At 54.0% G+C, this 23,539-nt stretch overlaps 2 protein-coding genes across 2 annotated transcripts; both read left to right on the top strand.

Moving 5' to 3' along the window:
* Window positions 1–3,680: 3,680 nt before the first annotated feature.
* LOC133362461 (putative uncharacterized protein DDB_G0271606) lies at window positions 3,681–14,430 on the top strand. Its single transcript, XM_061581412.1, has 5 exons — window positions 3,681–4,567; window positions 5,316–6,276; window positions 9,797–9,916; window positions 10,114–10,261; window positions 14,348–14,430. Exons 2-5 carry the CDS (start codon window positions 5,323–5,325, stop codon window positions 14,428–14,430), a joined length of 1,305 nt encoding a protein of 434 aa, XP_061437396.1. The 5' UTR covers window positions 3,681–4,567; window positions 5,316–5,322.
* Window positions 14,431–15,938: 1,508 nt separating this feature from the next.
* Window positions 15,939–23,145, top strand: LOC133362459 (E1A-binding protein p400-like). Its single transcript, XM_061581409.1, has 5 exons — window positions 15,939–16,145; window positions 17,509–17,628; window positions 19,497–19,562; window positions 19,875–20,015; window positions 22,942–23,145. Exons 1-5 carry the CDS (start codon window positions 16,143–16,145, stop codon window positions 22,948–22,950), a joined length of 339 nt encoding a protein of 112 aa, XP_061437393.1. The 5' UTR covers window positions 15,939–16,142; the 3' UTR covers window positions 22,951–23,145.
* The last annotated feature ends 394 nt before the right edge of the window (window positions 23,146–23,539 follow it).

Consider the following 23,539-nt stretch of genomic DNA (forward strand, 5'->3'; position numbering starts at 1 on the left):
ACGGGTGATGAAGTGACGTCACGTGGCTCGCTCATTGGCTTGAGGGGGGGGGTGACGGGGTGATGAAGTGACGTCACGCGGCTCGCTCATTGGCTTGAGGGGGGGGGGGTGACGGGGTGATGAAGTGACGTCACGTGACTCGCTCATTGGCTTGAGGGGGGGGGTGACGGGGTGATGAAGTGACGTCACGCGGCTCGCTCATTGGCTTGAGGGGGGGGGTGACGGGGTGATGAAGTGACGTCACGTGGCTCGCTCATTGGCTTGAGGGGGGGGGGTGACGGGTGATGAAGTGACGTCACGTGGCTCGCTCATTGGCTTGAGGGGGGGGGGTGACGGGGTGATGAAGTGACGTCACGCGGCTCGCTCATTGGCTTGAGGGGGGGGGGTGATGAAGTGACGTCACGTGACTCGCTCATTGGCTTGAGGGGGGGGGTGACGGGTGATGAAGTGACGTCACGCGGCTCGCTCATTGGCTTGAGGGGGGGGGGTGACGGGGTGATGAAGTGACGTCACTACGGAATCTCTTGAGAATGCGGGGGGGGGGGATATCGATTTAAAACTTTCGTGACTGCAGGGATTCATCTTCTTAATCGTCTTGGTTCTTTCGGTAAAGTCGCGTAGAATGGAAAAAAAAACATAATTGTATTATGTAAATTTGTTATTATTTTATTATTAAAATAACAAAAATAAAACATAATTGTATTATGTTAAAATATTATTTTATTAATCCCATAAATAAATACAAATATCACATAATAAAATAATAACATTATGTTTTATATTTATTATTTTTTCATTTCCATTCTCCGTGACTTTACCGAAAGAACCAAGAAAATGCGGGGGGAGTGTTTGGTGACGTTAAGAGCTCAAGTTGATACGTGGTGACGTCACTACGTAAGCTCTTGACGGGGTGTGCGGTGACGTTTTCAAGGAAAGTGCATAACATGATCAGACTACCACATATGATAATTGGTTTTTTACCCTTCTATCTGGCAACAAAACTGACACCTTTTTACAAGGAGTCATGTTTGCATAGACCGCAATACCCGCAGTCATAATACAAACAAAAGAACATAACTCTGATAATGTGCACTGTCCTTGAAGTTGATTGGTCCACACCCGAGACAGCTTTCCTTCGAGCCTAGTCTCATATGGGTTGGACCAGATGACGCCAAAAGGCGCAATTATCAATTAACATGATCAGAGTTGTGTGTTTTGTTTGTATTACGACTGCAGGTATTGTGGTCTATGCAAACATGACTCCTTGTAAAAAGGTGTCAGTGTTGTTGCCAGATAGAAGGGTAAATAAACAATTATGATTCTGTGTCATGAAGTAGATGAACTAGACGCGAGTAATGCGAGTGCGTCCTACAGGCACAGGCACGCTCCCTGCTCCTCACCCACACGCGGGTTCTCTGTGTCACTGCCATTGCCCTCATGTGACACTTGGTCGCATGGACGACTGGTACTTTTTGAGCCTTTTTTGAGCCTGGCCCAAAACAACATTTTTTTGGTTCTTTCGGTAAAGTCACGTAGAAGGGAAGCAATAAAATAATAAAAATAAAACATAATAAAATAGAATAGTATTATTTTAAGCAATAAAATAATACATAATAAAATACAATAATATTATTTTAAGCAATAAAATAATAAAAATAAAACATAATAAAATAAAATAATATTTTTGTATTTTATTATGTTTTATTTTTATTATTTTATTGCTTCCCTTCTACGTAACTTTACCGAAAGAACCAAGAAGATGGATCCCTGCAGTCACGAAAGCTTTAAATCGAAAAAAAACAAAACATTGTTTCTTCGAGTGCAGATGGGTCTCAGTCTGCTACTGACCTCACCCTGGGGTTTGCTGTCTGGGTTCGATCCGAACGGTCTGGGAATTTGTCACCTGTCTTTGAAAGCGTAGCTGAAATTGATTTGAACCACCGAGATCTGGTTATCGGTATTGTCTTGAATAGTTTTTATATAAAAAATAAAAATTCAACAAGAGCCCGTCACAGAGCACGAGGGAGGGCGAGAGAGAGGGAGGGGGTACAGGTGTTCCACGGACGATAATACAAAGGCCCGGGCAAGAGAGAGAGGGGGGGGGGGGCAGGTGGGTGGGCTGACTGCTCTACTGACGTACTGGGGACAACGGTTCGGGTAACGTGGTCTTTTTAAGGGAGGGGGGTGAGAATTGTGTTGAACGTTCTTACACTCTGTTCTGCTGTAACGCGTGTTGTTTTCGTGACGGGAATTCAATACAACGAGATTCATGTATTGGGGAACTTACATCCATATAAAGCGGATGCGAATTGGATAGAACGCAGATGCAAAGTGGATATAACGAGATCGAGTGAACAGAACCACGTAGCGTCGCACGAAGCGTTGGGATGCTGCTGGATGCTTCTAGATCCGCTACCCACGCGCCCTCAGTCTTTGTCCAGCCTGCGGACGCATCTCGCGTGTGATCGCGGACTCTGCCTTTACCCTGTATCATAGATCAGTTCTTCTCGCGCGATGTTTCTCTAACGCGTTGTTCGTCAGGAATGCCACTGCCGCGTTTTCGTAGAACGACAGCGTGGAGGCAGCGCACGCGGTGGCACGCTTTGGCCCAACGAGACGAATCCTTCATTCAGACATCGTCAAAGTAAACCGCCTTCCAGTCGATCCTAAACAAGTAAACCCGTAAAAACAAAGTTTTTCACTCTAAATCCTTTATATGCGTGGCGGCTAGAGTCCTCTCGTCCTCTGGCTTGAGATGGCTGCCACCTATGGGTCAGATGATTGTCTGCCAGTATTAAGCAATTGGTAATTAAATATTGAATTTGTTTTCCCTAAACAGTGTAAAATTTTGGAAATTATTTTTCACGAAAATTAATTGTCACACACAACGAGTCTGTGTGGAAAATGTCAGCTCGATTGGATCACGGGAAGTGGGTTAAAAAACGAGCGAAAGATTTGCACGGTCGTAAGCAAGCACGCAAGCGAACTTAATATAAAGGATTTAAAAAGGAGCGTGTAGATAGTTTTAAAATATAAGTTTTTGAATTTTTTTATGATAGAATATAGTCTGGTCATCGGTATGAGATAGCGATACCAAGTTTGCAGTCGATATCATATTGGGAAGTGTGTAAAATTTGAGCTACAAGATGTCTTTTTTGAGGAATTTTGATTTAAAGCTTTTGTGACTGCAGGGATTCATCTTCTTGGTTCTTTCGGTAAAGCCATTACGTAGAAGGGAAATAATAAAGTAATAAAAATAAAACATCATGAAATAATATAATGTAAAAATATAATATAATAATAAAATATCTTAATATATTATTTTATTATGTTTTATTTTTAAGGGAAATAATAAAACAATAAAACATCATAAAATAATTCTCACGAAGTTTCAGACGCTGTCTTTCCGACAGACCTGTTCTTCACCTGAGGACGGCTGCTTGCGTTGTGGCCGAAACGTCGTGAGAATTGTATTTTCTGATGTTTTATTTTTATTATTTTATTATTTCCCTTCTACGTATTTTATAATAAAATAGTATTTTATAATATTTAATTTTTTTTTATTTATTATTTCCCTTCTAACGTATTTTATAATAAAATAGTATTCTATAATATTAAATTTTTATTATTTTATTATTTCCCTTCTACGTATTTTATAATATTTTATTTTTATTTTATGATTTCCCTTCTACGTATTGTATAATAAAATTTTATTTTATTATGTTTTTTTTCCTTATTTTATTATTTCCCTTCTACGTGACTTTACCGAAAGAACCAAGAAGACAGACGAAGTGAGTTAAATAAAATCTTGGTAATAAAAACGACGTTTCGGACCCAAAAAAAGCGGCCATCTTCAGGTGATAAATATTGCTTTTCTGTTGTGGCTTTAAGCAATTTATAAATAACACTTTTTACCCAGCAAACAAAAATTGTGTTACATAGTGTAATTAGTCGGCAGCGTTGTCGGGTTATATTAGCATGAATGAAACAAACATATAGCATTAAATGATCATCATTATCATTATAATATTAATAACGTAATATGGTCATTATGATAAGGTATCGAATTTAACTAATATATAACATTAAATGATAATCATTAGAATCATCTTACTATAATATTACTATAGTAATAATATACACCATTTAATTATCATAATTATAATCGTAATAATTACTTTAATAATATTATATCAATAACATGAAAGTTTGCATTAGGGAGAGTGGGGGAGGGGGTGGGGGGGGGGAGAGGGGGGGAGTCCCTTATCCGCTCCACGATTTACAAACGCCTCTTCTCACCACCGCCGGCTAAAGCAGACTAACGAATACACAGCCAATCCGCGCGGGGGATCCTCGTCACGTGCCCCGCCGCCGACCAATCAGCGCCAGGATCAGCTCACCCGTCCACAAGCTTGGAGCCCGCCGAAGATTTTAAACGGGCGGAGAGAAATTTTTTGGGATTTTTAAATAAAGAGATGATTCCAATCCTCGCCGCGTTCTTCACGTAAGCGGAGGTGCGGGACCAGCATTAGACGCGAGCTTAATGAGGCTCGAGACCCACTGAGAGGTGAGCGGCTTTAAACGACGGTGCAGAGGCTAGGCCTCGCGCGGCCTCGACTAGTTTCCTAGCGGAGCCTGCGGCGGCAAGGCCTCGGTTGTGTGCGGCGAGTTTAGTTTTCTATTTCTTAACAGTTTTATTTTTGAACGGATTTCCTTTTTGAACGGTTTTAGTTCTTGAACGGTTTTAGTTAAATTGTTAAAGGTCGCTTTGGTGACGTGTGTCCTACGGGCAGCGTGAGTCTGGTGTTTGTTTGTGGTGCAGTGTTTTGAGTGTGGTAAGTGTTGAGTCTGATGCTGTGTTGAGTCTATGGTGCAGTGTTGTTAGTATTATCGGTATTGCTGAGTCTATGGGTAGTGTTGTTAGTATTATCAGCATTGTTGAGTCTATGGGTAGTGTTAAGTCTATGGGCAGTGTTGAGTATATGGGCAGTGTTGAGTCTGGGCAGTGTTGAGTCTGGGCAGTGTTGAGTCTATGGTGCAGTGTTGAGTCTATGGTGCAGTGTTGAGTCTATGGTGCAGTGCTGAGTCTATGGTGCAGTGCTGAGTCTATGGTGCAGTGCTGAGTCTATGGGCAGTGTTGAGTCTATGGGGCAGTGTTGAGTCTATGGGTAGTGTTGAGTCTATGGCGCAGTGTTGAGTCTATGGGTAGTGTTGAGTCTTTGTTTTTTGTTTGTTGCGGTTGCACCCGATTCAAGAGCCGAATGGCTCACAGGGCTACGTACCTAACGCGTGCAACTTTGAACTCTGAGGTGCAGGGCTACGATGAGCGCGGGAGGAGGGGGTGACAGCGTTGCTCCGGCCGCAGACGAGAAGGGGGACGAGGAAGTGGAGGAGGAGGAGAGAACGGTGGAACAACAACAACAACAGCAGCAGCAGTTACAGGAGCAACAGCAGCAGCAGCAGTTACAGGAGCAACAGCAGCAGCAGCAGTTACAGGAGCAACAGCAGCAGCAGCAGTTACAGGAGCAACAGCAGCAACAGCAGCAACTGCAGGTCAAGCAGCAACAGCAGCAGCTGCAAGTAGGACAGCAGGCACAGCAGCAACAGCAGGAAGTTAAGCAGCAGCAGGTGAAGGAAATACAGCTGCAGGCACAGCTGCAGCAGCAACAGCAGCAGCAGCAGCAAGTTCAACAGCAGCAGGGGAAGGAAATACAGCAGCAGGCACCGCTGCAACAGCAGCCAAAGCAACAGCAGCAGCTGCAGCAGGTTAAGCAAATACAGCAGCCACAGCAACTGCTGCAGCCGCAAGCTAGGCAGCAGCAGCAGCTACAACAGCTGGTGAAACAGCAGCAGCAGCAAGCCATCATGAGCAAGGAACTAACACAAGCAGGGGCACAACAACAGAAGCAGCAGCAGCAGCCGCAGCAGGTGGTCGTGCAGCCCGCGCAGCTGTTGCAACAGCAGCTGCAACAGCAGCAGCAACAACAACAGCAGCTGCAGCAACAACAGCTGCAGCAGCAGATACAGCAGCAGCAGACAGCCCGCAAGTCTCCATTGCAGCAGCAGCAGCCGCAGCAGCAGCCCCAACTGCTGCAGCAACGGCCACAGCAACCTACCAGCTTCACGGTGCAGCAGTATGTTGTGGGGCCACAACAGGGTCTCCAGCAACAGCTCGCCAAGCCCGCCCTTCAGAAACTGATGCAGCAGCAGCAGCAACAGCAGCAGCTGCTGTCGCCGCATGCGGTGTTGAAGCAGAGCCTGCAGCAGCAGCAGCAGGTAATGACTTAGCAGCAGCAGAAGGTGGTACTCCAACACGTAGCGCAGCAGCGGCAGCAGCAGCTTCCGCAGAAGATATTGAAACAGGTGGCGCAACAGGGCACGCAGCAGCAGTTGGTACAGCACAAGCAGCAGCAGCAGCAGCAGCAGCTCATGCAACAGCAGGTGCTGCTGCAGCAGCAGCAGTTTATGTTGCAGCAGCAGCAGCAGCAAGTTCTTTTACAGCCGCAGCAGCAGCAGCAAGTCTCCGCACCGTGCGCTGTTCACCAAAGGTTCAAACAGGTGCCCTGCACGTCGTTCATACAGGTACGGCTGCAACGTCGCACGGACGTTGGCGCTACGTGGAGGGCTGTTACGTGTGTGAGTGTGTGTGTGAGAGTGTGTGTGTGTGCGTGAGTGTGCGTGAGTTTGTGTGTGTGCGTGAGTGAGTGTGTGTGTGTGAGTGTGTGTGAGTGTGCGTGAGTGTGAGTGCGTGAGTGTGAGTGCGTGAGTGTGAGTGCGTGTGCGTGAGTGTGTGTGCGTGAGTGTGTGTGAGTGTTTGAGAGTGCGTGTGTGCGCGTGTGCGTGAGTGTGTGCGTGTGTACAGGTGTGTGTGTGTGTACAGGTGTGTGTCTGTGTGTGTACAGGTGTGTGTGTGTGTACAGGTGTGTGTGTGTACAGGTGTGTGTCTGTGTGTGTACAGGTGTGTGTGTGTACAGGTGTGTGTCTGTGTGTGTACAGGTGTGTGTGTGTGTACAGGTGTGTGTCTGTGTGTGTACAGGTGTGTGTCTGTGTGTGTACAGGTGTGTGTCTGTGTGTGTACAGGTGTGTGTCTGTGTGTGTACAGGTGTGTGTCTGTGTGTGTACAGGTGTGTGTTTGTGTGTGTGTGTACAGGTGTGTGTCTGTGTGTGTACAGGTGTGTGTGTGTCCAGGTGTGTGTCTGTGTGTGTACAGGTGTGTGTGTGTACAGGTGTGTGTCTGTGTGTGTACAGCTGTGTGTGTGTACAGGTGTGTCTCTGTGTGTGTACAGGTGTGTGTGTGTACAGGTGTGTGTCTGTGTGTGTACAGGTGTGTGTGTGTGTGTACAGGTGTGTGTGTACAGGTGTGTGTCTGTGTGTGTACAGGTGTGTGTGTGTGTGTACAGCTGTGTGTGTGTACAGGTGTGTCTCTGTGTGTGTACAGGTGTGTGTGTGTACAGGTGTGTGTCTGTGTGTGTACAGGTGTGTGTGTGTGTGTACAGGTGTGTGTGTGTACAGGTGTGTGTCTGTGTGTGTACAGGTGTGTGTCTGTGTGTGTACAGGTGTGTGTCTGTGTGTGTACAGGTGTGTGTCTGTGTGTGTTTACAGGTGTGTGTGTGTACAGGTGTGTGTGTGTACAGGTGTGTGTGTGTACAGGTGTGTGTGTGTACAGGTGTGTGTCTGTGTGTGTACAGGTGTGTGTGTGTACAGGTGTGTGTCTGTGTGTGTCTGTGTGTGTACAGGTGTGTTTGTGTACAGGTGTGTGTGTGTGTACAGGTGTGTGTGTGTGTACAGGTGTGTGTGTGTGTACAGGTGTGTGTGTGTACAGGTGTGTGTGTGTACAGGTGTGTGTCTGTGTGTGTACAGGTGTGTGTCTGTGTGTGTGTGTGTGTGTGTACAGGTGTGTGTGTGTGTACAGGTGTGTGTCTGTGTGTGTACAGGTGTGTGTCTGTGTGTGTACAGGTGTGTGTCTGTGTGTGTACAGGTGTGTGTGTGTGTACAGGTGTGTGTGTGTGTACAGGTGTGTGTGTGTGTACAGGTGTGTGTCTGTGTGTGTATAGGTGTGTGTCTGTGTGTGTACAGGTGTGTGTGTGTACAGGTGTGTGTGTGTACAGGTGTGTGTCTGTGTGTACAGGTATGTGTGTGTACAGGTGTGTGTGTGTACAGGTGTGGTACAGGTGGTGTCTGTGGTGTACAGGTGTGTCTGTGTGTGTACAGGTGTGTGTCTGTGTGTGTACAGGTGTGTGTCTGTGTGTACAGGTGTGTGTGTGTACAGGTGTGTGTCTGTGTGTGTACAGGTGTGTGTGTGTACAGGTGTGTGTCAGGTGTGTTGTGTGTACAGGTGTGTGTCTGTGTGTGTACAGGTGTGTGTCTGTGTGTGTACAGGTGTGTGTCTGTGTGTGTACAGGTGTGTGTGTGTACAGGTGTGTGTCTGTGTGTGTACAGGTGTGTGTCTGTGTGTGTATGACTGGGGAGCGGTGGTGTAGTGGTTAGCGCTACGCTGCGCTATGAACCCGGCGACCCGGGTTCGATTCCCGCTCACGGCCAACACCAACAGTGACGATTATCTGAACTGGTCCCGGGCCTCACCTAGGTCGACTCGGCCTCAAATGAGTACCTGGTGCGGTGTGTAAACATCGCCACTGGGGAGACAAAGGCGGCCGGGCGTAGTGCTGGCCACCCACCCCCTCGTGTGCCGTGCCGGCCTTCATAGGTGCTCGCTAGCAGCACTTGCCCCTACAGTCTGTTAAGGCTACACGGGGGATCTTTGTCTTGATGGTGTGTTGGACCCAGAGTCGGCTCCGGTTTGACAGCAGAGGTCTTACTCCGAATCAGTTGAGCGGCGTGATCTGTTTACCTTGGTGATCAATGCTGCTGCTGATGGTGATGATGATGACGGTGATGATGACGGTGATGATGATGACGGTGATGATGATGACGGTGATGATGATGACGGTGATGATGATGACGGTGATGATGACGTTGACGATGATGACAATGGCGATGGTGTTGATGATGGTGATGATGCTGATGATGGTGATGATGATGGTGGTGATGATGGTGGTGATGATGATGACAATGGCGGTGGTGATGACAATGGTGATGGTGATGACGACGATGATGATGGTGATGATGATGGTGATGATAATGGTGTTGATGATGACAATGGTGATGGTGACGACGACGACAATGACGATGACGATGATGACGACGACTACGACGATGATGACAGAGTGTCGCGGCCGCTACGGCGATCAATCCCGCCGCTGGCGACAGTAACCATGACAGGCGTGCTCCGTACCCCCACAGCTCTCCGCTGCTCCGGTCAGCCTCCAGAGGGTCCTGTCATCCGCCACCACGGCCGCCACGGCCGCCACCACCACCACGTTGGCAGCTTCGCGATCAACAGCAGCAGCCACCACCAACCCGACCCCTTCCATCGCCACCACCACCACCACCAGCGGCGTTAGCCCCGGCGTTCAGCAGCAGCAACAGCAGCAGCAGGAGCAGCTGCAGCTGCTGCAGCAGCAGCAGCAGCAGCAGCAGTTTGTATTGCCAAGCACCGTCACGCTGCAGCAAGAAGCGCCGGCTCCGGTTCTCGGCAGCGCCGCTGGAAGCATCGGAAGCGCCGCTGGAAGCGCCGTGGGAAGCATCGAAAGCATCGGAAGCGCCGCTGGGATCACCGCGGGAAGCATCGGAAGCGCCGCTGGAAGCGCCGTGGGAAGCATCGGAAGCATCGAAAGCATCGGAAGCGCCGCTGGGATCACCGCGGGAAGCGCTTCTCCCGGTGGGGCGTCGCTAGCCGCTACCGGGAGTTTGCCGGGAGCGCCGCGTCAGCGCCGTTTGCCCGCGGCTCTCCCCGGAGGGACGGTGCGCCACTTGGGGCCCGGCGCTGGCAGCGCTCGCCCCGGCAGCGGCGTTAGTATCGCTGGCGTCTCTCCGCAGCTCAGCAGCCTGACTCGGGGGCAGCTGCTGTCGCAGCATGTCGGCGGTGGCGGTGGTGGTGGTGGTGGTGGTGGCGGTGGCGGTGGTGGTGGTGGTGGCGGTGGTGGTGGTGCCCTGTTGCTGCTGCAGCAGCTGCGTCTGCGCTGCAGCGTGGCGGAGGTGCGGCGTGCGCAGCTAGAAGGACTTGGAGGACGACACCGCCGCCTGCTGCGGGAGGCGCTCTTCCTCAAGGGGGGCGGCAACATGGTGGACTTCCCGGCCTTCTGTCGGAGGCCCGGACACTCGGCCGTCGCCACGCTGCAGCAGAACGAGTTGGAGAGCGGTGGCGGTGGTGGCGGTGGTGGTGGTGGTGGTGGCGGTGGTGGTGGTGGTGGTGGTGCGGTGGTGGTGGTGGTGGAGAAGCAGCAGCAGCAGCAGGGTGGAGGTGGTGGTGGTGGTGTCCTGGTGGACGAGTCGAGGTGCCGCGTGATTAACGACGAGGTGAGAGCGGTGAGGGAGGGGGGGAGGGGGGGTGAGTGTGGTGAAGGTGAGTGGGGGGTGAGCGGTGGTGGGGGGATGGGTGAGTGTGGTGAGCTAGCGGTGAGCGAGTGGTGAAGGTGAGTGGGGGGGTGGGTGGTGATGGGGGGGTGGGTGAGAGCGGTGAGCGAGTGGTGGTGAGGGGGGGAGATGGGTGAGTGTTGTGAGGGTGAGTGGGGGGTGAGTGAGGGTGAGTGGGGTGGGTGAGTGGTGAGGGGGGGGTGAGTGGTGAGGGTGAGTGGGGGGGTGGGTGAGTGGTGATGGTGTGTGAGGGGGGAGGCAGAGGTCGCAAACGGGTTTTGATTCCTTACCCGTACCCGGCCGCACCAGGGTCGCAAACAGGTACCCGTACCCGGCCGGGTACGGATAGCCGGGTATCGGGTAGGGTACGGGTATCAGGTAGGGTACGGGTATCGGGTAGGGTACGGGTATCGGGTAGGGTACGGGTATCGGGTACCCGGTTGCGACCTCTGGGGGGGAGTGAGTGGTGAGGGTGAGTGAGTGGTGAGTGAGTGAGTTGTGGGAGAGTGAGTGGGTGAGTGAGTGAGTGAGTGGTGAGTGAGTGGTGAGGGTGAGTGAGTGGTGAGTGAGTGAGTGAGTGGTGAGTGAGTGAGTGAGTGGTGACCTCCCCCGACAGGTGAAGGTGGTGAGTGGTGGGTGAGTGAGTGGTGAGTGGTGAGTGAGTGGTGAGTGAGTGAGTTGTGGGAGAGTGGTGAGTGGGTGAGTGAGTGAGTGAGTGGTGAGTGAGTGAGTGGTGAGTGAGTGGTGACCTCCCCCGACAGGTGAAGGTGGTGAGTCGTGAGTGAGTGAGTGGTGAGTGAGTGGTGAGTGAGTGGTGAGTGAGTGAGTGGTGAGTGAGTGAGTGAGTGGTGAGTGAGTGGTGGGTGAGTCGTGAGTGGTGAGTGAGTGAGTGGTGAGTGAGTGGTGAGTGAGTGAGTGGTGGGTGAGTAGTGAGTGAGTGAGTGGTGGGTGAGTGGTGAGTGGTGGGTGAGTGAGTGGTGAGTGAGTGGTGAGTGAGTGGTGAGTGAGTGGTGAGTGAGTGGTGAGTGAGTGAGTGGTGAGTGAGTGGTGGGTGAGTGAGTGGTGAGTGAGTGGTGAGTGAGTGAGTGGTGGGTGAGTGGTGAGTGAGTGGTGAGTGAGTGGTGACTTCCCCCGACAGGTGAAGGTGGTGAGTCGTGAGTGAGTGAGTGAGTGGTGAGTGAGTGAGTGGTGAGTGAGTGAGTGAGTGGTGAGTGAGTGGTGGGTGAGTGAGTGGTGAGTGAGTGGTGAGTGAGTGAGTGGTGGGTGAGTGGTGAGTGAGTGGTGAGTGAGTGGTGACTTCCCCCGACAGGTGAAGGTGGTGAGTCGTGAGTGAGTGAGTGGTGAGTGAGTGAGTGGTGAGTGAGTGAGTGAGTGGTGAGTGAGTGGTGGGTGAGTAGTGAGTGAGTGGTGGGTGAGTGGTGAGTGAGTGAGTGGTGAGTGAGTGGTGAGTGAGTGGTGGGTGAGTGGTGAGTGAGTGGTGGGTGAGTGGTGAGTGAGTGAGTGAGTGGTGAGTGAGTGGTGACCTCCCCCGACAGGTGAAGGTGGTGAGTGGTTGGTGAGTGGTGAGTGAGTGGTGAGTGAGTGAGTGGTGAGTGAGTAAGTGGTGAGTGAGTGGTGACCTCCCCCAACAGGTGAAGGTGGTGAGTGGTGGGTGAGTGAGTGGTGAGTGAGTGGTGAGTGAGTGAGTGGTGAGTGAGTGGTGAGTGAGTGGTGACCTCCCCCAACAGTTGAAGGTGGTGAGTGGTGAGTCAGTGAGTGGTGAGTGAGTGAGTGGTGAGTGAGTGGTGAGTGAGTGGTGACCTCCCCCGACAGGTGAAGGTGGTGAGTGGTGAGTGGTGAGTGAGTGAGTGGTGAGTGAGTGGTGAGTGAGTGGTGAGTGAGTGGTGAGTGAGTGAGTGAGTGGTGAGTGAGTGAGTGGTGAGGGTGAGTGAGTGGTGAGTGAGTGGTTTCTGTGGGTCTGGGTGTCTGTGGGTCTCTGTGGATCTGGGTGTCTGTGGGTCTCTATGGGTCTGGGTGTCTGTGGGTCTCTGTGGGTCTGGGTGTCTGTGGGTCTCTGTGGGTCTGGGTGTCTGTGTGGGTCCGGGTGTCTGTGTGGGTCTGGGTGTCTGTGGGTTTCTGTGGGTCTGGGTGTCTTGTGGGTTTCTGTGGGTCTGGGTTTTTGTGGGTCTCTGTGGGTCTGTGGGTTTCTGTGGCTATCTGGGTGTCTGTGGATCTCTGGATCTGGGTGTCTCTATGGGTCTCTATGGGTCTGGGTCTCTATGGGCTCTATGGGTCTGGGTGTCTCTGTGGGTCTCTATGGGTCTGGGTTTCTCTATGGGTCTCTATGGGTCTGGGTGTCTCTATGGGTCTCTATGGGTCTGGGTGTCTCTATGGGTCTCTATGGGTCTGGGTGTCTCTATGGGTCTCTATGGGTCTGGTTGTCTGTATGGGTCTCTGGGTCTGGGTGTCTCTGTGGGTCTCTATGGGTCTGTGGGTCTGGGTGTCTCTGTGGGTCTCTATGGGTCTGGGTGTCTCTATGGGTCTCTGTGGGTCTCTATGGGTCTGGGTGTCTCTGTGGGTCTCTGTGGGTGTCTCTGTAGGTCTCTATGGGTCTGTGGGTCTCTGTGGGTCTGGGTGTCTGTGGGTGTCTCTATGGGTCTCTATGGGTCTCTGGGTCTGTGGGTCTCTGTGGGTCTGGGTGTCTGTGGGTGTCTCTATGGGTCTCTATGTGTCTCTATGGGTCTGGGTGTCTCTATGGGTCTCTATGGGTCTGGGTGTCTCTGTGGGTCTCTATGGGTCTGTGGGACTCTGTGGGTCTCTATGGGATGGGTGTCTCTGTGGGTCTCTCTGGGTCTGGGTGTCTCTGTGGGTCTCTATGGGTCTCTATGGGTCTGGGTGTCTCTGTGGGTCTCTATGGGTCTCTATGGGTCTGGGTGTCTCTGTGGGTCTCTATGGGTCTCTATGGGTCTCTATGGGTCTGGGTGTCTCTGTGGGTGTCTCTATGGGTCTGGGTGTCTCTATGGGTCTCTATGGGTCTGGGTGTCTTTGTGGGTCTCTGTGGGTGTCTCTGTGGGTCTCTATGGGTCTGGGTGTCTCTGTGGGTCTCTGTGGGTGTCTCTGTGGGTCTCTATGGGTCTGGGTGTCTCTGTGGGTCTCTATGGGTCTGAGTGTTTCTGTGGGTCTCTATGGGTCTGGGTGTCTCTGTGGGTCTCTATGGGTCTCTATGGGTCTCTATGGGTCTCTATGGGTCTGGGTGTCTCTGTGGGTCTCTATGGGTCTCTATGGGTCTGGGTGTCTCTGGGTGTCTCTATGGGTGTCTCTGGGTGTCTCTGGGTGTCTCTGGGTCCGTACGTAACCAACCGTGATGGCCGGATGTGACCTCTGTGTGGGTCATCGGTGAGTGACCTCTGCCCCCCCCCCCCTTCCCCCGTAGCAGGAGGGTGCCGTGCTGAGGATCTGCCCATGCACCGCTCCCACAACTGCTCCCTCCTCATCAGCACCATCATCAGCGCCACCATCATCAGCAGCAGCACCACCACCATCATCAGCAGCAGCAGCACCACCATCATCATCAGCATCATCAGCACCACCATCATCATCAGCATCATCAGCACCACCATCAGCATCAGCAGCAGCAGCACCACCACCATCATCATCAGCACCACCACCATCAGCACCAGCATCATCAGCACCACCAGCATCAGCAGCACCACCATCATCAGCAACACTACCAGCACCATCATCAGCAGCACCACCACCATCAGCACCACCACCACCACCATCATCAGCACCACCACCACCATCAGCACTACCACCACCATCATCATCAGCGTCGCTGTCATCAGCAGTGGCGATGGCGTCGTCGTCGGTGACGTCATCGGCGTCGCCCCAGCTGCCGTCTCCCATGGCAACGGCGTCGGCGGTCGCCGTGACGACCGCATCGCCTGCCGCTGGTGGTGGCAGCGGCCAACGTGAGTGGTGGTGACGGTGGTGGTGGTGGTGACGGTGGTGGTGGTGACGGTGGTGACGGTGGTGGTGGTGGTGACGGTGGTGGTGGTGACGGTGGTGGTGGTGACGGTGGTGGTGGTGGTGACGGTGGTGGTGGTGACGGTGGTGGTGGTGACGGTGGTGGTGGTGACGGTGGTGGTGACGGTGGTGGTGGTGACGGTGACGATGGTGATGGTGGTGGTGATGATGGTGATGATGGTGATGATGGTGGTGGTGGTGGTGATGATGGTGACGATGGTGATGGTGGTGGTGGTGGTGGTGATGATGGTGATGATGGTGATGATGGTGATGATGGTGATGGTGGTGGTGATGATGGTGACGATGGTGATGGTGGTGGTGGTGGTGGTGATGATGGTGATGATGGTGATGACGGTGGTGATGGTGATGATGGTGATGAAGGCTGTGGTCAGGACGATGATCACTACGATGCCATAACCCATGACCCCCCCCTCTCCTCCCCCACTACCGCCCCCCCCGTCTCCCACGACCTCCGACCCCACCTCCCCCACCCGCACTTCCTGCAGCGGCGGCCGTGGCGTCCCGAGCGCTCCTCCTCCTCCTCCACGCTGCTGCTACAGCTGCTGCTGCTCCTGCTGCTGCTGCTCCTGCTGCTGCTGCTCCTGCTGCTGCTGCTCCTGCTGCTGCTGCTCCTGCTGCTGCTGCTCCTGCTGCTGCTACAGCTGCTGCTGCTACAGCTGCTGCTGCTCCTGCTGCTGCTGCTCCTGCTGCTGCTGCTCCTGCTGCTGCTCCTGCTGCTGCTGCTCCTGCTGCTGCTGCTCCTGCTGCTGCTGCTACAGCTGCTGCTGCTCCTGCTGCTGCTGCTCCTGCTGCTGCTGCTCCTGCTGCTGCTGCTCCTGCTGCTGCTGCTCCTGCTGCTGCTGCTCCTGCTGCTGCTACAGCTGCTGCTGCTACAGCTGCTGCTGCTCCTGCTGCTGCTACAGCTGCTGCTGCTACAGCTGCTGCTGCTCCTGCTGCTGCTACAGCTGCTGCTGCTACAGCTGCTGCTGCTCCTCTGCTGCTGCCGCTGATGCTGCTGCTCCTGCTGCTGATGCTGCTCCTGCTGCTGCTGCTCCTGCTGCTGCTGCCCGCTGATGCTGCTGCTGCCTGCTGCTGTGCTGCTCCTGCTGCTGCTGCCGCTGATGCTGCTGGCTGCTGCTGCTGCTGCTCCTGCTGCTGCTGCTCCTGCTGCTGCTCCTGCTGCTGCTGCCTGCTGCTGCTGCTGCTCCTGCTGCTCCTGCTGCTGCTGCTGCTGCTCCTGCTGCTGCTCCTGCTGCTGCTCCTGCTGCTGCTGCTGCTCCTGCTGCTCCTGCTGCTGCTGCTCCTGCTGCTGCTGCTGCTGCTGCTGCGCCTGCTGCTGCTGCTGCTCCTGCTGCTGCTGCTGCTGCTGCTGCTCCTGCTGCTGCTGCTGCTCTGCTGCTGCTGCTGCTGCTGCTCCTGCTGCTCCTGCTGCTGCTGCTCCTGCTGCTGCTGCTGCTGACGCTGCCCAGCTGACGGCTCCGCTGCTACCGGCACCACCACGACCGCTGACGGTGACAACCCCGTTGACAACCCCGGTGACGACGCCGGTGACAACGCCGGTGACAACGCCGGTGACGGTGACAACGCCGGTGACAACGCCTCCTCGGCTGTCCGGGGATGAGGAAGTGAAGACGGAGGATGACCCTGCAAGACAGGCACAGATGGTGCGGGGAGACACGGAGAGACGCGGGGAGACACGGAGACACGGGGAGATACGGGGAGATGTGGGGAGACACTGGGAGACACGGGGAGACGCGGGGAGACACAGAGACACGGGGAGAGACGGGGAGAGATGGGGAGACACGGAGAGACACTGGGAGACACTTGGAGACACGGGGAGACGCGGGGAGACACGGGGAAAGATGGGGGGACACGGAGAGACACGGGGGGACACGGGGGAGACACGGGGGAGACGTGAAGATGGAGGATGACCCTGCAAGACAGGCACAGATGGTGCGGAGAGACGCGGGGAGACGCGGGGAGACACGGGGAGAGACGGGGAGAGACGGGGAGAGATGGGGGGACACGGAGAGACACGGGGGGACACGGGGAGACGTGGGGAGACACGGAGACACGGGGAGACGCGGGGAGACGCGGAGAGACGCGGGGAGAGACGGGGAGAGATGGGGGGACACGGAGAGACACGGGGGGACACGGGGGAGACACCGGGGAGACGTGAAGATGGAGGATGACCCTGCAGGACAGGCACAGATGGTGCGGGGAGACACGGGACACGGGGAGATGTGGGGAGACACTGGGAGACACTGGGAGACACGGGGAGACACGGGGGAGACATGGGGAGACACGGGGACCGGGGAGACACGGGGATACTCGGGGAGACGCGGAGAGACACGGGGAGACACGGGGGAGACACGGGGGAGACATGGGGGAGACACGGGGGAGACACGGGGGAGACACGGGGGAGAGACACGGGGGAGACACGGGGGAGACACGGGGGAGTACATAGGTGGTGCTACTCAATGTTACTAACAGCACTTGACCCTACAGTCTATTAAGGTGTCTGCGTGTGTGTGTGTGCGGTTTGTGTGCGTGTGTCTGCGTGTGTCTGCGTGTGTGCGCGCGTGTGTGCGTGTGTCTGTGCGTGTGTGTGTGTGCAGGGTATGTGTGGTGTGTGTGTGGTGTGTGCGTGTCTGTGTGTGCATGTGTGTGTGTGGTGTGAGTCTGTGTGTGTGTGTGTGCGTGCGGTGCGTGTGTGTGTGTGTCACTGTGTGTGTGTGTCACTGTGTGTGTATGTCACTGTGTGTGTGTGTCACTGTGTGTGTGTGTCACTGTGTGTGTGTGTCACTGTGTGTGTCACTGTGTGTGTCACTGTGTGTGTCACTGTGTGTGTGTGTCACTGTGTGTGTCACTGTGTGTGTGTGTGTCACTGTGTGTGTCACTGTGTGTGTGTGTCACTGTGTGTGTGTGTGTCACTGTGTGTGTGTGTGTGTGTCACTGTGTGTCTGTGTGTCACTGTGTGTGTCACTGTGTGTGTGTCACTGTGTGTGTCACTGTGTGTGTGTGTAGGAGGCGGGCGTGATGGAGCGAGTGTGGAGCCTGCGCAAGGCCGGGTTGTGGGCACCGCAGCGTCTGCCCCGCGTGGCCGACCCTCCACGTCCACGCGCACACTGGGACTGCCTGCTGCAGGTGAGTGTGTGTGTGTGTCACTGTGTGTACGTGTGTGTGTGTGTACGTGTCACTGTGTGTGCGTGTGGCCGACCCTCCACGTCCACGCGCACACTGGGACTGCCTGCTGCAGGTGAGTGTGTGTGTGTGTCACTGTGTGTACGTGTGTGTGTGTACGTGTGTGTGTGTGTACGTGTCACTGTGTGTGTGCGTGTGGCCGACCCTCCACGTCCACGCGCACACTGGGACTGCCTGCTGCAGGTGAGTGTGTGTGTGTGTCACTGTGTGTACGTGTGTGTGTGTACGTGTGTGTGTGTGTACGTGTCACTGTGTGTGTGCGTGTGGCCGACCCTCCACGTCCACGCGCACACTGGGACTGCCTGCTGCAGGTGAGTGTGTGTGTGTGTCACTGTGTGTACGTGTGTGTGTGTACGTGTGTGTGTACGTGTCACTGTGTGTGTACGTGTCACTGTGTGTGTACGTGTGTGTGTGTGTGTACGTGTCACTGTGTGTGTGCGTGTGGCCGACCCTCCACGTCCACGCGCACACTGGGACTGCCTGCTGCAGGTGAGTGTGTGTGTGTGTCACTGTGTGTACGTGTGTGTGTGTACGTGTGTGTGTGTGTGTACGTGTCACTGTGTGTGTGCGTGTGGCCGAGCCTCCACGTCCACGCGCACACTGGGACTGCCTGCTGCAGGTGAGTGTGTGTGTGTGTGTGTGTCACTGTGTGTACGTGTGTGTGTGTGTACGTGTCACTGTGTGTGTACGTGTGTGTGTGTGTGTGTACGTGTCACTGTGTGTGTGCGCGTGGCCGACCCTCCACGTCCACGCGCACACTGGGACTGCCTGCTGCAGGTGAGTGTGTGTGTGTGTCACTGTGTGTACGTGTGTGTGTGTACGTGTGTGTGTGTACGTGTGTGTCACTGTGTGTGTGTCACTGTGTGTGTGTGTCACTGTGTGTGTGTGTGTGTGTATGTGTGTGTCGTGTGTGTCACTGTGTGTGTGTGTCACTGTGTGTACGTGTGTGTACGTCTGTCACTGTGTGTGTGTCACTGTGTGTGTGTCACTGTGTGTACGTGTGTGTGTGTGTCAGTGTGTGTGTACGTGTGTGTGTCACTGTGTGTACGTGTGTGTGTCTGTGTGTGTGTCACTGTGTGTACGTGTGTGTGTGTGTGTCTGTGTGTCTGTGTGTGTCACTGTGTGTGTGTCTGTGTGTGTGTACGTGTGTCTGTGTGTGGGTGTGTCTGTGTGTGTGTCTCTGTGTGCCTCAGGTGCACTTGACCTGGCACAAGCGTTGTGGTGACGTCACCGCCACTTAATGGCGAATGGCGGTTGTTGTGTGTCTGTGTGTGTGTGTCACTGTGTGTGTGTGTCACTGTGTGTGTGTCTGTGTGTACGTGTGTGTGTGTACGTGTGTGAGTGTGTGTACGTGTGTCACTGTGTGTGTGTGTGTGTCTGTGGGTGTGTGTGTGTGGGTGTGTGTGTGTGTGTCTGTGTGTGTGGGGGTGTGTGTGTGTGTCTGTGGGTGTGTGTGTTTGTGTGTGTGTGTCTGTGGGTGTTTGTGTGTGTGTGTCTGTGTGTGTATCTGTGTGTCTGTGTGTGTATCTGTGTGTCACTGTGTGTGTATCTGTGTGTGTGTCTGTGTGTCACTGTGTGTCACTGTGTGTGTCACTGTGTGTGTGTGTGTCACTGTGTGTGTCACTGTGTGTGTCACTGTGTGTGTCACTGTGTGTCTGTGTGTGTGTGTCACTGTGTGTGTCACTGTGTGTGTGTCACTGTGTGTGTGTCACTGTGTGTGTGTGTCACTGTGTGTGTGTGTCACTGTGTGTGTGTCACTGTGTGTGTCACTGTGTGTGTGTCACTGTGTGTGTCTGTGTGTCTGTGTGTAGGAGATGGAGTGGATGGCTGAGGACTTTGCCCAGGAGCGACGATGGAAGATCGCTGCGGCCAAGACGGTGCGGCCACAAACACAACAACAAACACAACCACAACAACAACAACAACAACCACAACAACAACCACAACAACAAACACAACACACAACCACCACACACGTCCCCGTGTCTCTCCCCACGCAGCTGTGCGTGTCGGTGTCTCCCCCGTGTCTCTCTCACCTCCCCGTGTCTCTCCCCACGCAGCTGTGCGTGTCGGTGTCTCCCCCGTGTCTCCCCGTGTCTCCCCGTGTCTCCCTCACCTCCCCGTGTCTCCCCGCGTCTCTCTCACCTCCGCGTGTCTCCCCGCATCTCCCCGTGTCTCCCCCCACGCAGCTGTGCGTGTCGGTGTCTCGCCACGTGCAGCGCGAGGCGGCCAGGAGGCTGCGCGAGGAGTCGCGGCGCGGTGCGGCGCTGCGGAGACTCGCTCGACACGCAGCCAGCGCCGTGACGCAGTTCTGGGGAAACATGTGGCGGGTAACACACACAGTGACACACACAGTGACACACACAGTGACACACACACACAGTGATGCACACACAGTGACACACAGTGACACACACACACAGTGACACACACAGTGACACACACACAGTGACACACACACACAGTGATGCACACACAGTGACACACAGTGACACACACACACAGTGACACACACAGTGACACACACAGTGACACACAGTGACACACACAGTGACACACAGACACACACACACAGTGACACACACAGACACACACACACACAGACACACACACACACACAGAGACACACACACAGACAGTAAGACACACACAGTGACAACAACAACAACAACCGCCATTCGCCACTAAGTGGCGGTGACGTCACCACGATGCTTGTGCCAGGCCAAGTGCACCTTGAGGCCACGTGAAGTGTCGAAAGCCCGCTGGCAGGAGGTCACGGGGCAGACCCAGGTGCCACTGGTCGACTGACCGAGATGACCGAGATGACTGGCTGATGCACCACCTGTGCCCCCTACTGTGCCAACTTGCTGTGCTTTAGCCACCCGGCGCTCCGCTCGTTGTTGTGAGCGTCGCTCCTCCGCCCTCCGTTGTTGTTGGAGGGCGACTGCCTCCAACTGCCCAGTAGCGTCCTTCACGAGCCTCCTCCACTGAGGCCGATCTTGACACCGCTGGTACCAGTCATCGGCAAGTCCACTCAGCTCCACGTCCTCCTGTACCACATCACTCCATCTCTTCTCCAGCCCGTGCCGCGCCCGTCTAGCCCCCTCGATCCGGCCGAACAAAAGCTGTTTAGGCATGCGGTGGCTGGGCATGCGGGCTACATGACCCAGCCAACGCAGCCTTGCCTGCCGGAGGAGCTCACTGATGGGACTTTGCCCAGATCTTTCAAGGATTTGTGAGCTCCTCACACAATCCAGCCTGGTTAAACCCAGGATGGATCGTAGGCAGGCCAGCCTAAATGTTTCCAACCGGCGAAGATGCTCCACCAGGGGGGTCCACGTCTCGCAAGCGTAGAGAAGGGAGGGAATGACCGTGGCCGAGAAGACCTGAAGCTTCGTGCGGAGCGACAGACCAGGTAGCTTCCACACAGCGTTACGCAACCGATGAAAAGATATTGCCGCTCGACTGATTCGGAGTGAGACCTCTGCTGATAGACTGGAGCCGGTCATAAGCATACTGCCCAGGTATGGGAAACTCTCTACTCTCTCCACAACTGCCCCATCACCAATTGGGAGTTGTGGGGGTGGAGTGTCCGATGGTACAAAATACCCAGGCAGGTGCTTGGTTTTGGTGGGGCTGATGGTAAGGCCCCACCTCTTAGTGGCACGCTCCAGTCTCAGCAGCAGCGCCTCCAACTCCTCTTCTGAATGAGCAGCTATTACCAAATCATCGGCATACATAACGTGGTTGACCAATAGGGAGCCATCCCTTGATCGCACCCGGGCGTCGATCAGCCTCCCATTATATCTGTGTAGTGGTGTTAACTACTCACAGACACACACAGACACACACACACAGACACACACACAGACACACATACACACAGACACACACAGACACACACACAGACACACACACAGACACACACAGACACACACACAGATACACACACAAACACACACACACAGACACACACAGACACACACATACACCCACATACACACAGACACACACACAGATACACACACAAACACACACACAGACACACACATACACCCACATACACACAGACACACACACAGACACACACACACAGATACACACACACACAGACAGACACACACACAGACACACATACACACAGACACACACACACAGACACACACACAGACACACACACAGACACACACAGACACACACACAGATACACACACAAACACACACACACAGACACACACAGACACACACATACACCCACATACACACAGACACACACACAGACACACACACACACAGATACACACACACACAGACAGACACACACACAGACACACATACACACACACACACAGACACACACACAGACACACACAGATACACACACAGACACACACACACAGACACACACAGACACACACACACAGACACACACACAGACACACACACACACAGACACACACACAGACACACACACACAGACACACACACACAGACACACACACACAGACACACACACACACAGACACACACACACAGACACACACACAGACACACACACACAGACACACACACAGACACACACACAGACACACACACACACAGTGTACACACAGACACACACATACACACAGACACACACACAGACACACACACACAGACACACACAGACACACACACAGACACACACACACACAGACACACACACACAGACACACAGATTATCTGAGTTAAGCTGATTGATGACCATCTAAACTTGAAGCTTTCGTGACTGCAAGGAATCATATTCTTAGGTGTTTTCGGTAAAGTCACGTAGGCAAAACATCAAAATTAATAAAAATAATAAAATAAAATAAAGATCTTTATTTTATTATTTTTATAAATTATAATATAAAATAAAGATTTTTTTTAAATAAAAATAATAAAATAAAATAAAGATCTTTATTTTATTTTATTATTTTTCATTAATTTTGATGTTTTGCCTACGTGACTTTACCGAAAACACCTAAGAATAGATGACCATCTGTATTATGTTGTGATGTCACGGGAGGGGAGTTTTAATAGGCTACATACACTACACACACACCACACACACGCTACATACACTACACACACACCACACACATACACACGCTACATACACTACACACACACCACACACACACACACGCTACACACACTACACACACACCACACGCACGCTACGTACACTACACACACTGCACACACAACTACACGTGCTACTCTCCCAACGTGCAGGTACGCTGACGTTGAGGGAAAACAAGTGAGCCGATGAGAGCGACGTCGACGTTGCCGGTGGTGGCGGCTGTGGCCGCAGCCCGACCCGGATCCCGTGCGCGGTCGCTCACCCGACTCGGTCACTCACCCACCTCGGTCGCTCACCCGCGGTGCCCCGACTCGGTCGCTCACCCACCTCGGTCGCTCACCCGCGGTGCCCCGACTCGGTCGCTCACCCGACTCGGTCGCTCACCCGACTCGGTCGCTCACCCGACTCGGTCGCTCACCCGACTCGGTGGCTCACCCGACTCGGTGGCTCACCCGACTCGGTGGCTCACCCGACTCGGTCGCTCACCCGACTCGGTGGCTCACCCGACTCGGTCGCTCACCCGACTCGGTGGCTCACCCGACTCGGTGGCTCACCCGACTCGGTGGCTCACCCGACTCGGTCGCTCACCCGACTCGGTGGCTCACCCGACTCGGTCGCTCACCCGACTCGGTGGCTCACCCGACTCGGTGGCTCACCCGCGGTGCCGCTGCCGCGACAGACGCACTCTGCCGCCGCCGCCACCCTCGGCGATCGTCGCCAGGGAGGACGTCCACCCTCCTCCTCCGGCCG

The sequence above is a fragment of the Lethenteron reissneri genome, unplaced genomic scaffold, assembly GCF_015708825.2.
Source record: "Lethenteron reissneri isolate LAM-NWPU_2019-01 unplaced genomic scaffold, ASM1570882v1 scaffold_1488, whole genome shotgun sequence".
NCBI lineage: Eukaryota > Metazoa > Chordata > Hyperoartia > Petromyzontiformes > Petromyzontidae > Lethenteron > Lethenteron reissneri.